This window comes from Eleutherodactylus coqui, chromosome 11 (genome assembly GCF_035609145.1).
Source record: "Eleutherodactylus coqui strain aEleCoq1 chromosome 11, aEleCoq1.hap1, whole genome shotgun sequence".
NCBI lineage: Eukaryota > Metazoa > Chordata > Amphibia > Anura > Eleutherodactylidae > Eleutherodactylus > Eleutherodactylus coqui.
The window spans coordinates 107,425,700-107,440,240 of NC_089847.1; the positions used below are offsets into that span (position 1 = coordinate 107,425,700).

The window sequence follows — 14,541 nt, forward strand, 5'->3', positions numbered from 1 at the left end:
AATGGGACTCAGTAAACATTACCATTCCGGGCCACTTTAGAATGTATGGAGTTGTCTGCTTCTGGCAACTAAGTAGCTCTGTACATTAGCGCAGCGGCTCGGCGGAGTAAGTGATCGCTGGGGATCCCAAGCTGCAGACGCGATGAGCTTTAGAGGACTTATCTCAAGGACAGGTCATCAATGTTAAAAACGGAACAACCCCTTTAATGCAGACCATTTTAAATAATCCAAGAAAGTTAAAATTAGAGCTTTCTTAAAATTTTTTATTAGAAATGTAAAAAACACCAATACAGAAAACACTCAAATTATAAAAATAGCTCTTACAATTTTAAATAAAACTATTTAATACACAATTATTTGTTTAGTAATTTCCTATTAAAATCCTTTTCTATAAAAAAAACTGTATTAACAAGAAAAAACAGAGTAATAAATAAAATCTAGATGGTGACTGATCAGGCGCCCACTGGGTGTAGTGGTGGCACTGACAGACCGCATCCAATCAGCCAGGCTCCAAACCAACCCCAGCCAATCAGCTATTGATAACCTATCCTCAGGACAAGTCATCAATAGTATTTCCATGGAAAACCCCTTTAGACAGGTTTACAGCATTGGAAAAAACATGGCAGCTTTCTTCCAGTAACAGTTTCACACCTGTCCATGTGTTGTGTATGGTATTGCAGCTCTGTTCCATTGAAGTGAATGGAGGTGACTTGCAATATCGCTCACAACCTGTAAACAAGTGTGGCACTGTTTAGGGAAGAAATCATTCATGTTTTTTCTAATGCTGTGCAACCCTTTTCAATCAAGAGGAAGTAATTTGAAGGGGAAGTTCACCGTTGTCGCTACCACCCACAAGTCAAACTAAAATAATCAGCTTCCATAGGGTTCATCTGGATGCTTCTTTACATAGGACAGTACCTGGCACAGAATTATTACCACCACTAAGAGCCCTTTTACATGGAACGATCATCATTCAGATTCTTGCTGGACCTTGAAAACTGAAGACAATCGTTCAGTATAAGGCCGGCTTCACATCTGCGTTAGAACCTTCGACTGGAGGTTCCATCACAAATCCGGCTGCATGCAACGCTTTTTCTTTCGCCCAAAAGCTGGGCAGATAGCAGACAGACTCCATTATCGTCAATGGGGTCCATTCAGCACTGTTCGGTTTCGTCCCAAGACTGAGCCATTTGACATTGGAGGTTCCCCTTTTTTGCTCACTGAACTGAGTAGGAAAGTGGAATCCCCAATGCAGATAAGAAACCACCTTAAATTCTGCCAGCGACTCAACGACAAACAATAATTTGTTTGGTTTTTGTTTATTGTTCAGTAAAATGAGCCGATGATCGGCCGTGTGAACAGGCAGACGCTCATCTATGAACAACTGCCTGTTTACTGTGATTGGAGGGCAACCGGAAGAGATCTCTAACCCGCTCCGCTTCCATACACTGATCGAACATCACTCCTGTGTGACAGTACAGAAGAGATAATCACTGGGATGAATGTCCGATGCTGATCGCCTCAGTAGAAGGACCCTAAAGGATCTGCACAGGTTAGCTACTTGATAAAATGTTACTTTCTCTGCCAGACAATAAATGTCACCTGAAATTCTAAAACCAGTTTAATCCCCTTGTAAAACGGTATTTAAAAAGGAATCTCCGACAACCAGCATCATGCCTGTAGATAAACAATCGTAGTTTTGCAGACGGCCGACATACGTCCACTTTCTCCGGACAAGATTTATCTAACCGGCTCATCCTGATCTTCCAGGTGCATTAAGAGAATGGCAGAATTGCAGATTAGTCTCAGTGCTCCCTGATGAAGAAGCCTCTGTGCTCTGGAAGCAGGTAAATAGAATAGAAAGGTATCACTTCTATAATACTTTTGTCATTTTTATACAAGACTATTTAACATCACATAAGGAATGTTATTCCGACTCCTGGAATGGAAGCAAAATAAGGGGGGGGGGGGGGGGGGAGGCGAAAACATTACAGATCTTCCGCATTGGAAAATCCACAGCATTTACAGTACAAACCATGTGGATGAAGCCTAAGAGGAGCCGGCCACCACCTTTGAGCCCCATAAACTAAGTTATGGGGCTCAAAAGGTGAGGAAATGGGGAGTCCGGGAAGCCGTGTTCCACACTCACCGGATGCCCAGTTCCTTTGCCATGTGCCCGTGAAGTTGGCGCATGCATAAAGAGTGACTCTTGTCAGGTGGCTCTGTTCACGAGCTCCTCCCATGGAGATGAATGGGAAAGTGCACACATAGCAGTCTGAAAAGAGTTACTCTTTGTGTGGGTGCCAATTTCACATGGATGGGGCACCCAGTGAGTATGAAACATAGCCCCTAGACTTTGTCACCTTTGACCTGCAAGGCGATGAGAGGTTCCCTTTAAGAAAATCTCATCTACATGGTGAGGAAGATCTCAGCACAGAATCCACAATTGACATGCACTACGGACTCTAATATGTCAATTGTTTGCTGTGGATCTGAGTGCAGATTTAGCCCTTTGCAATATTAGGTGTTGGGTCTCCACTGTGGAACACTCCAATTCTACAAGCCCTTCTATAAACAATTATTGGGGTGTTTAACGGTTTGCATCCCAGATGAGAAACTTGGTCCTTAAGGCTTCTAATGAACCCAACTTACAGCACCATAGAACCCCATAATGCTGCTGGTTCTGTTCTGTAGCACTTTCCTGCCCCCTCTTTTGGAACATACGCAGTACATGTGATGAGGTTATTTCCATTATCAAGGTAAGCCAAGATCGTTCTTTCGTCATCCACCTCATCGATGTTCCAGTTATCTTCTAGACTTCACGTTTATCTTCTAAACATCCCTCCACCAACTTGAAGATTGTCCTTTGGTTTAAAGACAATAGTTGTGCTAGATCTGTATGACTGGTGTGATGCCGGTCGCTTTTTCTTCTTACCGGATGAATTTTTGCCAGTCTCCTTTGGTGGTGGAGGCATGGGAATAGGTTTCCATGGGATGGGGTTATAAAACCCTGGAGCAGGATAGGAGCTTCCATCATAATAACCTAAAACAATCACATAAGTATAAATTATTAGAAGAGCGTCCACCACAAGCGCGAGAGCGCCGTGTTGTTTTACCAAATGCTGGCATGTAAGGTGATGCTTATTTTATTTTTACGTTTGTTAGAATCCAACCTATTTGACCTTGATTTACCCCAATGGTGGGGAGGGAGACAGTCAGGCTGCTTCCATAAACCCTGGATCGCTCACGGATCTGGCTGAAATCAATGTACTTAAGAGGTTTATGAAACTTAAAGGGTATGTCTGTATAAGAAAAAAAAAAGACCCTTTCAAATTCCCCATTAGGGACTTCAGAGTAAATAGAGGGATGTCCCCGGTTCAGAATCCTCATCTATTAGATGTAGCGGAGTGACTATGAAGAATTCTCTGGATTACTTGACAATAAGAGTTGTTTAATACTAATTTCCATGCATGGGGAAAAGGAAGCAACAGTTTGTAAAAAGCGTAAGTCCATTCAGTTCGGCCTAATATTTTGCAATGTTGAGCCAGAAGAAGGCATAAAACACCCATAAAGGGAGAAAGCCAATTTTCCTGATCTCAGGTAAAAAAAAAAAAAAACCTTTGCCATTGAACACTTTGTGCAGCCAAGTTGCCCAACAGAGAACAGCTGATCACTGGGAATCTCTGCTGTGGGACACCCTATGACCATTGTATTATCATGACCCTTCCAAGAAAAAGCAATCGTCCAAAATGGATGAACCCTTCAAAGTGAACCGGTCATCAGCTATGAGCACCATAAACTAAGTTACGGTGCTCATAGGCCAGGTCCCAAGGAGTCCAGAGATGTACTTTTTATACTCACTTTGCATTTTTATGATGTTGGTATAGAGAACAGTTGTGCGATTGCATTTAGATATTAGATGTGTACGAGTGCCGAGTTGTGCGTTTCTGTTACTAGAATTGTCCCAGCCATGGCTAACGTGTACCTTCCCATTTAATTTAATTGTTAGAAGTGCTGACTTTTGTTTTTCGTATGCATGGCATTGGTGGGGATTGACTACCTTACTTTTGCCTTGCACTACATTAACTAATCTGTCCTAGGTAGTTTAATGAAAGTATATAGCCAAGTATTCAGATTTCCCATTTATTTGGAGGCTTTCTGCCCAGGGAGAGATGCCTTTTTGAGCTAGGTACCCGTCCAATAATGTTCGCTTGGAAGCAGCAGATGGGTCCACATGCTTTGATCAAAATATGTGCCGAAAACCTCGTATTTTTATTCGGTTAGTATGTACAATAGCTGTGCAATTTTATACAGATATTAAATGTGTACGAGTGCTGCTAAACTAGTTATGTACCTTTTATACTCACCTGGCTCCCCCTTCCCTTGCCGTTACCAGATGCGCGGACAGTGCAGCAGACTTCTCTCTATAGGTGGTGTGTGGACATTCACAAGAGAACAATGCATATGTGCATGCACAGCCTGCAGAGATGAGTCCTCTGCACTGTCCAAGCATTTACTTTCAGGTGTGACAGCAGGGAAACAGGAAGCATTCCCCGGACTCCTTGGGACCTTATGGTGGCCATACACAATCAACACCAGTAGACTAAAACAGTCGTTTAGCCACCAGCTGTTCCTTCCGATCTCCTGACACTGAGTCATGCTTGGCCAAGCGTGTGTGTGCTCAACAAGGAGTGAGGAGTAAGCCTCTGGTGGTGACTTATCTCCCTTGAGAATAAAAGGATTGGGCATATTAAATTCAATATGCACCATTCTCCCCCCACTTTGACATTTGCCAAACAAACTTCATCGAAACATCTAATAGATAGACATTGATGGTTCGTCTATCCTGGACTTTAGCCCAATGTGAATTGCTACCTTTAGAGACTAAAAGGTTCTTGAAAGCAAAACAGTTCTTCCTGCGGACAGAAGACGTAGTTTTCTCCTACCTTGTTCTCTAGAAGTAGATACAAGATGAGTGAATTATGCATGTAAAGAAAAGTCAAGGATGGAAAATCCATGTACAACACTAATCTGCAAACATACACAACCCAAGAAGAGCCATGTGCAATCCCCATCAGTTCTCTCTTGTTAAACATAAGCTATTGTTTGGCAAGGAATCATTGTTAAGCCTTGTCTTTATGATTTATTTATATAGTCTCTCTACGCCTTTCAATGAACCATGAAGGTTATCTATCTGCCAACCACGAGTATAAGTGTGACAGATGTAGAGTCGTGGCGAGAGCCAAAGTCAGACTCCGAGTGACCATGAAGACCGAGTGACTGACCTCTGATTGACTAATCAGTGATTGTGAGTACGGAGGCCTAGACAGTGGTTGACAGCAGGAATGTGTGAAGCTCACCATGTCAGTACGTTTCACCCATGAGGACACGGCACCAAACACTTCACAGCAGACCTAAATGTAAGCTCTGGCATATGTTACGCACAGGGGTGGGGGTGGGGGGTGTTCGAGACGCCAATGGAAACTGTCAGCACTTTATGAGCTTCCAACAAAGGTATGAAAAGCATGCTTGGCCTGTCTCCACTCCAGAACGGCAGTAAATGTATTTACCATGCATAAAACACTATAGCTTGTAAAACTTTAAATGGGAAAATCATTGTACATTTGTTTTTATGCTTGTAAAAAAAAAAAAGAAAACAATAGAAACCTTGTTAAACCCCAACTGAACAGAATATAGCAATTATTAATTACATGTTGTCTTCCCTCTTGGTACCAGACTGACAGATCGACTGAGTTTAGTATCAAAGGTAGAACCAGCGGCATTAAAGAGGTTTACTAGAATTACAGGTTATCCACTATCCACAGGATAGGGGATAATTTGCTGATAGGTGGGGGTCTCATTGCTGAGATCAGGGGTCCTGTGTTCCGCTCTGATCCCTGCAGGGATGCTTTTCCCGCCCGCAGTAAATGGAGCACTGGTCGAGAATGCACAGTTGGGGCTCCATTCAACTCCATGGGGCTGAAGTACTGAAGCGCTTGCTAATTATTCTTCAGCAGAACTGCTATAGAGAACTAGAGTGGCACCCCATTTGCACGAGCGTCGCTCAATTTATTTTCCTCCTCACTGTGGGGATGGAATAAACCAGCAGTAAGGAGAATAGGAGAACCCCCACTGATCAGCAAATTATCCTCTATCCTTTGGATTGGGGCTAACTTATAATTCTGGTATAACCCCTTTAACATATCCAAAAGATGAAGATAAGTCACATTGCTTTCACAGTTTTTTTTGTGAAGGCCTGGGGGGTGGAACTTGAACTAAGCTTCATCAACCCTATTAAAGAGGTTGTGCAACCAAGAAAAAAGTTATCCCTCCAGTACAAGATAGGAGATAGCTACCTGATTGTGGGGATCCAACCACTGATTATGAGAATTGGGTTCCCAAAGGTCCTGAATGAAGGGAGCAATGGTCACATATGTGCACCCCTGCTCCTTTCATTTCTATGAGACTGTAGGAGAAAGCAGTGTTCGAGAGCTTGGCTACCTCCAAGATTCCCAATTAAATTACTGGAGCAGTGGTGACCAATGCACCATTCCTGCGGGCACATTCAAGACCCTCATTCTCATGATCGTTGGAGGTCCAAGCGGTCAAACGCCAGAGGATCACCTCCTATCCTGTGCATAGGGAATAACTTCTCTTGGTTGGAGAACCCCTTTAAAAAGCGTGAACAATTTTCTTTTCAGATACGGGTAGAAATGTATTAAAACAATAAAAGCAGCCGGACTCTCCCATTGGTTCCTTCAGCGCTGCAGTTTCCACGATCCTCCTGGTCTTTTGTTTACAGCTACCACCTGACCTCTGTAGGCTCAGATGTTGGGAGCCATGATGTGCGAGACCACAGTGGCCTCTGATTGGTTCTCCATGAGGACCACGGAAGTTGCAGAGCTGAATCGCCAGAGGAAAGAACAGGCAACGGTGCTTTCATTATCTTAGTACGTTTGCACCCCATGTTTTAAAATATTGGCCATACCTGGACAACCACTTCAATGCCATTTTTAAAATATATAAAATCTGCATTTCTTCATTAGCTGAAAGGGGTATCTGCAAACTTAATGAGCGTCTAATCCTAAAGAGTACCCATGCACAATGCTTCGCAGTCACAGGTAGCACACTAGTATTTTCACCAATTGCTGGGCTACACTTGTACTTGCAACTGGAAACGATGGTGAGTGCAGGTGCAGCCCAACAATTAGCCATTGAAACCTGTGCACTAACCACAACTGGGATGCACCATGACTGGTTAAGGGTATTTAGAGACCGGCCATAATAGACACCTGTTAATTTCCCGTTGACATAGCCATAGCTGTTTAGCGTTGGACGTGGCTTGTTTTTGGCCTGTTCCAACCAATCCTTGAACATCCGCTCTGCCATCTCCTTTTTTTCCTTCAGCTCGGCTAAACATTTCTCTTCTTCTTCCTGCACAGAAACACATCAGATACCAATTACAACATTACTTCTGCCCCCTCTCCCCTCTGCATAATAACCTTTCGAACCAAGTCTAATGAATAATGGATAGCATAAAATAAAGCAGCCGACATGCTGTAGATCCCCTTCATCTAGGATGCAGGTTCCACCTAGTTGTACCATGTAATGGATGCTTCCCATAGCAGCTAGTGTGATGTGTATTCTCTATTGCTCTGCAAATGCAAGGTCAGGTCTGTTTCCGATCACCACACAGTTCATTAAAAAAAAAAAAAAAAATACGTAGGCTGTTCTGAAATCTCCCTCAAGGCCTTATACCTCGGTGCGGTTTCTTATTTGCCATTTTACAAATGCTCCATAAATGTATTCATGGAACTTATTAATATCCTCTCAGTTTCCAGGAGGGATAGTAATTCATGGTTAATGGAATGTGCTGCACCCACAAAATGGTTAAAAGCAAGGAAAAATAAAAATAAAATAAAATGTATGGGTCTTCCGGAAGGGCTAGTACAGTCACCACAAAAAAAACCAAAACATTTTAATTAGAGCTTGAGGGCCTTCCCTGAAGACACAGCACTACCTGCTCAGCAACAAAGTAATGTATACTCATGCGGCCACCCAATTTCTAAAGGAAGAGGAATGTATCTAAAGCAGATTCTACTCAGATCACTTTTTTACATGACAGGACATTTCTTAGAAACCGAATTGAGGAGCTGTCCATAGGCAGAATTACTTAAGTTATGTACATCTTTGCATTCTTTATTTTTCAATTCCGGTGTTTAAGAAATGAAGACGCTCTGAAATTAGTTTAAATTAAACATTTTTGATTATTTGATTTCTATGCTTGTATTTTCTTCCAAGAAACTGTAGACTGGAGGACTGAAATCTTAGCAAATTCTATCCTTCAGAGTGAACTGATTAACTCCTCTTGTGTTGTGCATTCACTACCTTTCCACTGAGCTAATTACAGAGGTCTATATGATAGTGTCAGGGGCTGGTGAAGGAGATCAGGAGGATAGAGAGCAGAGAAAGCTACTATTACAGAGGGCTGTATGACAGTGCTGAGGCATGGTGGAGGAGATCAGGAGGCTAGAGAGCAGGGAAAGCTACTATTACAGAGGGCTGGTGAATTTTCTGCTCTTATCAGCAGTGAGGGGGAATGGACCAGCAGCTACTCAGTGAGAGGATGAGATAAAAGAGAGATAGCTGTGTAGTATTGAGTGGGCATGGTTATGCTACACAGCCTCTGAAGAGGTGGAGCAGAGCTTGTGAACCTTCATGAGAGAGATCAGTTAATCAGCTTGAATGTAGGAGAACTTATATACCAAGTATGAGGCATTCTAAATGCATGAGAAGGAAAACTCAATGCGAAAACAGATACGTGTATCATTTATTTTTGCAGGGACTTGGTAAGATTTGTGTGTATTGATTTTTCATGCATAAAGGTTTGCATAGCCTTTAAGCCAAATAGATTATGCCTTAAAATAATCCCTAAACTCTTATGTGTATAACAATACTAAACACAACTATTTCACCTAATCAATATTGTCCCTATTCTATAAATGTTGCCTGCCTTTAAGTAGGTAGGGTTTGTAAGTACACATAAATCATCTGTGTACAGAATATGTTTTTATAGTTGTAAGGGCAGATCAAGGCAACTCTAAGCAGACAAAAATGAATAACAGATTTGTGTGGATTTTATAGACCTATTCTGTGATATGGCTGCTTTACTACATGGGTGCATAATGCCAATATAAAAATGTGTCCATATTGAAGGATGGTGCCTGGCAGTGCAGGTGATTTGTATCAGTGGTTAGAATGTGTTTTTTTTCTTTTATTATTAATAAAGGTTTTACGGTTTTCAATGTTCCATTACTATTAAAGCGCCCCCTCAGTCAGGAGCTCAAAATTGATATGTAATTCAGTACCTACAGGAAATGATTTACGGTTATTTCTTTTTCCTCAGAAGTGGTTCCCTGGCTATATTTTTAGCTTAGCTTTATTACGACAGATCGGTGATCTGCGATTAAAGTTTAGCAATAGTGCTGAAGTAGCCTGAGACACACCCCCTGTCTCATCACTGGTTCAAACTGCCTCCTCTGTAGCCTGAGACAATGATAAGGCAGGGGGTGTGTCCCAGCCAACCCCTTATTAGGCGCTGCAGTTCAACTATAGCCACTGTCCAAATAGAGCGGAGCTTAAAAAAAAAAAATAGCCAGGAAGCAAGATCTGAGGCAAAAAAAATAAAAATAAATAGCAGGTTATCATTTCTCTTTGGTGCCAGCTTACATATTGATTTTTAGCTCTTGACTGGAGGGTCTTTTTAATTGTTTTTTTCTTTATTTTCTATGTCAGAAGGATGCTGGGAAGACATGATCTATGCCCTCCCAAAATTAGTGACGTAGAAAAGTGATAATAGTGATCTAATGACCAGTGACTCTCAGTGACCTGCCTCCATGAGAATGCTGAGAGGACACAGATCAGGTCCCAACAGCTACCGATTTTACATGACACTTGGAGGTGATGACATCACGGGTTTTTAGGTAATAGTCCAATGCTCAAAAGGAAGCTTCTGTTATTTGAGACCCATTGCTAAACAAATCATTCACTTTCAGCACTGTATTTACACTTTTCTGTGACAGCAAACTAGTTATTTCAACTCTCCAACACGTCAGGACGATCAGACTGGCACAAGTGCCGCTATGTAGATCATGGTCTTTTCTTAAAATATAATGGGTAGGAAAACTTTTCCCAAATCCAATTGTCTAGGAGTTGGGTTCCCTGAGGCCTTGTGCCCCACAGTTTGAGGTTTCCTACTTGCTATTGTGCATCACATGATACAAACCTTCTGCCTCCTCTTCTTCTCCTGCTGCTCTTCCTTCTTCTTTTTCAGCCACTCCTGGTACTTCTCTTTACTCTTCTCTTCTATTAAATGTCTCTGCTGTTCTTCCAATGCTTTTTCCTGCCTCTCTTTCACAAGTTTTTGTTCCTTCTCTTTTCTTTCCTGCATGAGAAAGACCACCACCATGACTTCCTCTTGTAGATAAGACAGCTTTCAACACCATTTATCAAGTTCATCTCGTTTTTCTTTAGAATTGTTTAAAAACCACAAATCCCTACAGGTAAGAGCAGGCAGGAATAATGACACATGGGCTGACACACAGAAACAACAATGCAAACATCGGATTTATCCGTCTTAGAACACGCAACTCTAGGTCCTCTGTGAAATCGGGGTCCTTCTTATAAGATCATGAGTTTGTGTCTTATTACGGAGTTATATCAATATACTACATAAAAGCATGCGATATTGAATCCTACTTAAAGGGCTTGTCTAATCAGCGAACAATCTGGGGTAAGCTGCAGCCCGTTAGGTATTTTTCCTGCAGTAGGTGTGGCAAGGGAAATATAGTATTCCATGGCAGCCCTTAAGATGAATGTCCATCTGTGTAACACAAGGACATCTTGATTTAATCAGAATTAGAGCATTCTGGTTTATACAAGAGGTTGCCATGTGGAGGACCTACTCTAGGTTGTCCAAATGCACTAACAGGGTATATAGAAATGGGGTTGTCTTCAGAAGTCAACCCAACCCCTTTAAGGGCACTTCAACACAACACATATTGCCGAAAATGGATTTTCTGCAATTATTCTGTAGCAAAATCTAGATGCATAAAGCAATAAAAGTTGACAACTACATATTGGAATGCCAGCTGACTTGAAACAGTAGACACCTATATATGTGCCGAATTAGCAAATACTCTGGATTATTGCAAGTAATTTTAGAAGGTTGTCCAAGTTCAATTTGTCAGAATTGTCTTTTAATTTATTATGGTAGGAAACGTGATAAAATAATTAAAAGGAAAAAAAATAAAAATACACTATACTCACCGGTTAGATCTCCCATGACTCCGGTCCTCCCTGACAGCTTTGTTAACATGACATACCTGGATTTACGCAACTAACCACTGCAGCCAGTCACTGGCCTCTGCAGTATAAGGTATGTGACTATGAAGACCAATGATTAGCTGCAGTGGTCACATGACTGCTTCAGTCAAAGCCTGGTGGGCAGAATCAGAGTGGAGGTTCGGCAAATGATACTGGTGAGTGTATTTTTTTTTTTTTTGAGTGGGGGGGAGGGGTTGAAAAGGTATTGCAAATAGAGAGGTGGAAAATACCTCACAATGCCAACAATTGAAAGGTGAAGTTAATGCCCCTTTACTTGGAATGATTGTGGTTCAAAAGAGTCGTTTCAATGAGCGACAAGTTTGGTGTAAATGGACCCTTAGAAAGCTTTGAGTAAAAATGCATTTACACCACAAAAGATGGCTTTTGAGCGATTATTTTGCATAAACTACCAATTGATACTAATGCCTATTAGTACCAATTAGTAGCGTGTGAGCCGCAGGGAGCTGTAACCTGGAAACAGACCTCCCACTGTTCCTTGATCACATTACCTTTGTTCTGCTGGCAGGGCGGTCAGCTGAGAGAATGTAATCAGCTGTTATTGGCGCTCCCCAGCAGAACACAGCGTCTGGTCCTGCTTATCAGCTGTTCTGACGAAAAATGGATTTCATGCAGAACTGAAATGCATTGTTCAGCATAAAAGTGAAAGATGGGTACATTTACATACAACGATTATTGAGCGATAATCATTGTGTCTAAATTGGCCTTTAGAAGGATAATCCGTCTCCTATTAACTACCACTAATGTCAGAGTAAACTAATTTTACCTTTGTGTCTCACGAAGAGAATGCAGCCAATAGCTGCGGCATCGAATGCATCACTTCACCATTTGTGGTTGGGGATTAGCCACCTGTGACAATCCGTGACATTCGTTGCTAACCGGAGGAGAGCCGAGGGGAGTACAGGTGGCCAATCCCCAACCACAAACGGCAGAGTAATACACTCGATGTCGCTACTACTATTGACTACATTCTATTTGACAAACTATATATATATATATATATATATATATATATACCCACTGCTTGAAACTATTGCTTTCCGCAGTAATGTACTACGTACTCAACATAGAAAAAAATAATTAAATTAGACAGAATATTTTTCCCCAACGCAGCAAAAGGAAATTAGGTTTTCCTCTGTGCGATTCAAGTTCCAAAGGGCACTTTTAAATAATTATCTTTGGATGCCCCGCATGCAGCTTTACACTTCCCTCTTGTCCCCAGATGGAAAAAGTGAACAAAAATAATTTTTTTCCTCTTTTTTTTTTAAAGCAATTCATTCAGTTCTATTCATTTGTATGTCGATGTAATCTCTTGCTTCCTATTTTATTCGTTCTGCTGCTCTACATTCACTACAGCCAGAACAATTTCATGACATTAACTAAAAAAAAAAAAAGCTTCTGATTTGCTAATTATACCCTTAGCGATTAGCCCCACCAGCTTCTTGGAGCCACATTAACTAATAGTTGTACTTGCAGACTGGCTGTTAGCCAGCGGAGATAATTGCAGCTCCTTTTATTGTCACCTAGCTCTACGGATCTTTCGGCTTCGTACCTCATCTTCTCCTATGTGGAAACACCTGGTTACTTTATAAGCGATCCGAATACATATAAAACAATCTTTCAAATGCGTTATAAAAATTTATAGGCAACACTGTTTCCAAGATGGCTTTTAGATAAATCACCATAATCCTTTAATCATAGGGTTTTAGGACAATGCCCAACAATTACTCATACAGTCAGATATGGTAAATGATCCCACACGTTCGAGCTCTAGGCTCATCGAGGGACAAGGCTGATGCAGTATTTTTTTATCTATGTTGCTTCAAAAAGGTATTCGACCACAATATTAGGTTGATGAAATGTAATATATTGGCATGGTAGAGCACCTCTAGACCAGCAGGGCACCTGAAGACCAGTAGACCTTTATGGCCATGCATAACTAGCACTTAAAAAGAAAAAAATTGGTCCATATGTCAAAATGTGCCCATATCCAGTCAATTGAACCTGACAATCTTGGTGTGATCAGCCATATATCTAATGCGTGAAGTGGAAATGAGACATGTTAGGTTTTTGACAGAGATGTCTGGTAGCAGCATAATCCCCTCTCGCAACTGAAAACTGAAGCATGCTCATCCAAAAATGGTAGAGTTGGAAGGAGTAGGTATCGGGCGAATGAGTGTTTGGCCAACAGTTACTATGTATGCATGGTCACCTTAAATTATGATATATTTCTGCAAAGTATTCTAGAAAAGAACATGAATTCTTCTATACATTTTGGTAAACCCATGCAAGCCAACTTGTCACTTCATACTGTCCTCAGTCAGCACAGCAGCTCCACGGTTAGCATTAATGCTTTGCAGCATTGGGGTCCTGGGTTCAAATCCAATGAAAGACTGTTACAGTACTAGCAGTGTGCACAGGTACGCATGGCACGGGACTCCCTGACCCTCACCCATGCCAATGTCCTTTCCTGGAGGTAGCCCCAAAGGTGGTCAGGTCCAGGCCGCCAACCCTGACCCTACGCTGCCTAGTGGCAGGACAGGAAGAAACCGCCGTACCTATGCAGATGACAACTTACTAGTATCAACAGGCTAGGCCAATAGGATAAACCAACATGACAGGAAAACCACAGAACAAGGTAAGACAAGGTAACTTTCACTGGAGCAGGACTGAAGTCAGACACACAGGGAACGGAACCAATAACTGGCAACTGCTATCAGCAGCTGCCAGACTATATTCGGGAGTCTCCACCCAATCAAGCCGGCTGACTGGAGCTCCCAGCCAGCCACTATAACATAGAGATAGAGCGTGCGCGCCTCTCATAGCAGGCACGCGCATGCAACACAAATCGCGTCCGCACACTGGAGCACGGCGCCGCCACTCGCCGACTTGAACGTGGGCGCAACACCATCCCAGAACGCCGCAGCGAACTGCGCCACTGCCACCCAGGTCCCTGACCGGCCTCATGGTAACAAAGACAACATAACTGCATAGAGTTTGTATGATCTCTCTGTGTTTACATGGGTTTTCGTTGGGCACTCCGGATTCCTCCCAAACACACACTAATAAACAAATCTAGATTACGAGTCCCTATGTACAATATGTGTACAGCTCTACAGAATATGTACAGTATTTGCT

The 14,541-nt window shown here is 42.1% G+C and overlaps 1 protein-coding gene across 3 annotated transcripts in view; it reads right to left on the minus strand.

The window, feature by feature from the left end:
• Window positions 1-288: 288 nt before the first annotated feature.
• The window catches only part of CCDC34 (coiled-coil domain containing 34), a 42,130-nt gene continuing 27,877 nt past the window's right edge, over window positions 289-14,541 (minus strand). For 2 of the 3 annotated variants that reach the window (XM_066583223.1, XM_066583224.1), the window contains exons 5-7: window positions 10,286-10,444; window positions 7,293-7,434; window positions 289-3,043 (exon numbers count right to left, since the gene is read on the minus strand). In XM_066583223.1, the coding sequence (XP_066439320.1) occupies window positions 2,826-3,043; window positions 7,293-7,434; window positions 10,286-10,444 (519 nt within the window). In that variant the 3' untranslated portion in view covers window positions 289-2,825. The remainder of the gene's footprint in view (window positions 3,044-7,292; window positions 7,435-10,285; window positions 10,445-14,541) is intronic. The other variant, XM_066583225.1, reaches the window with a different exon arrangement.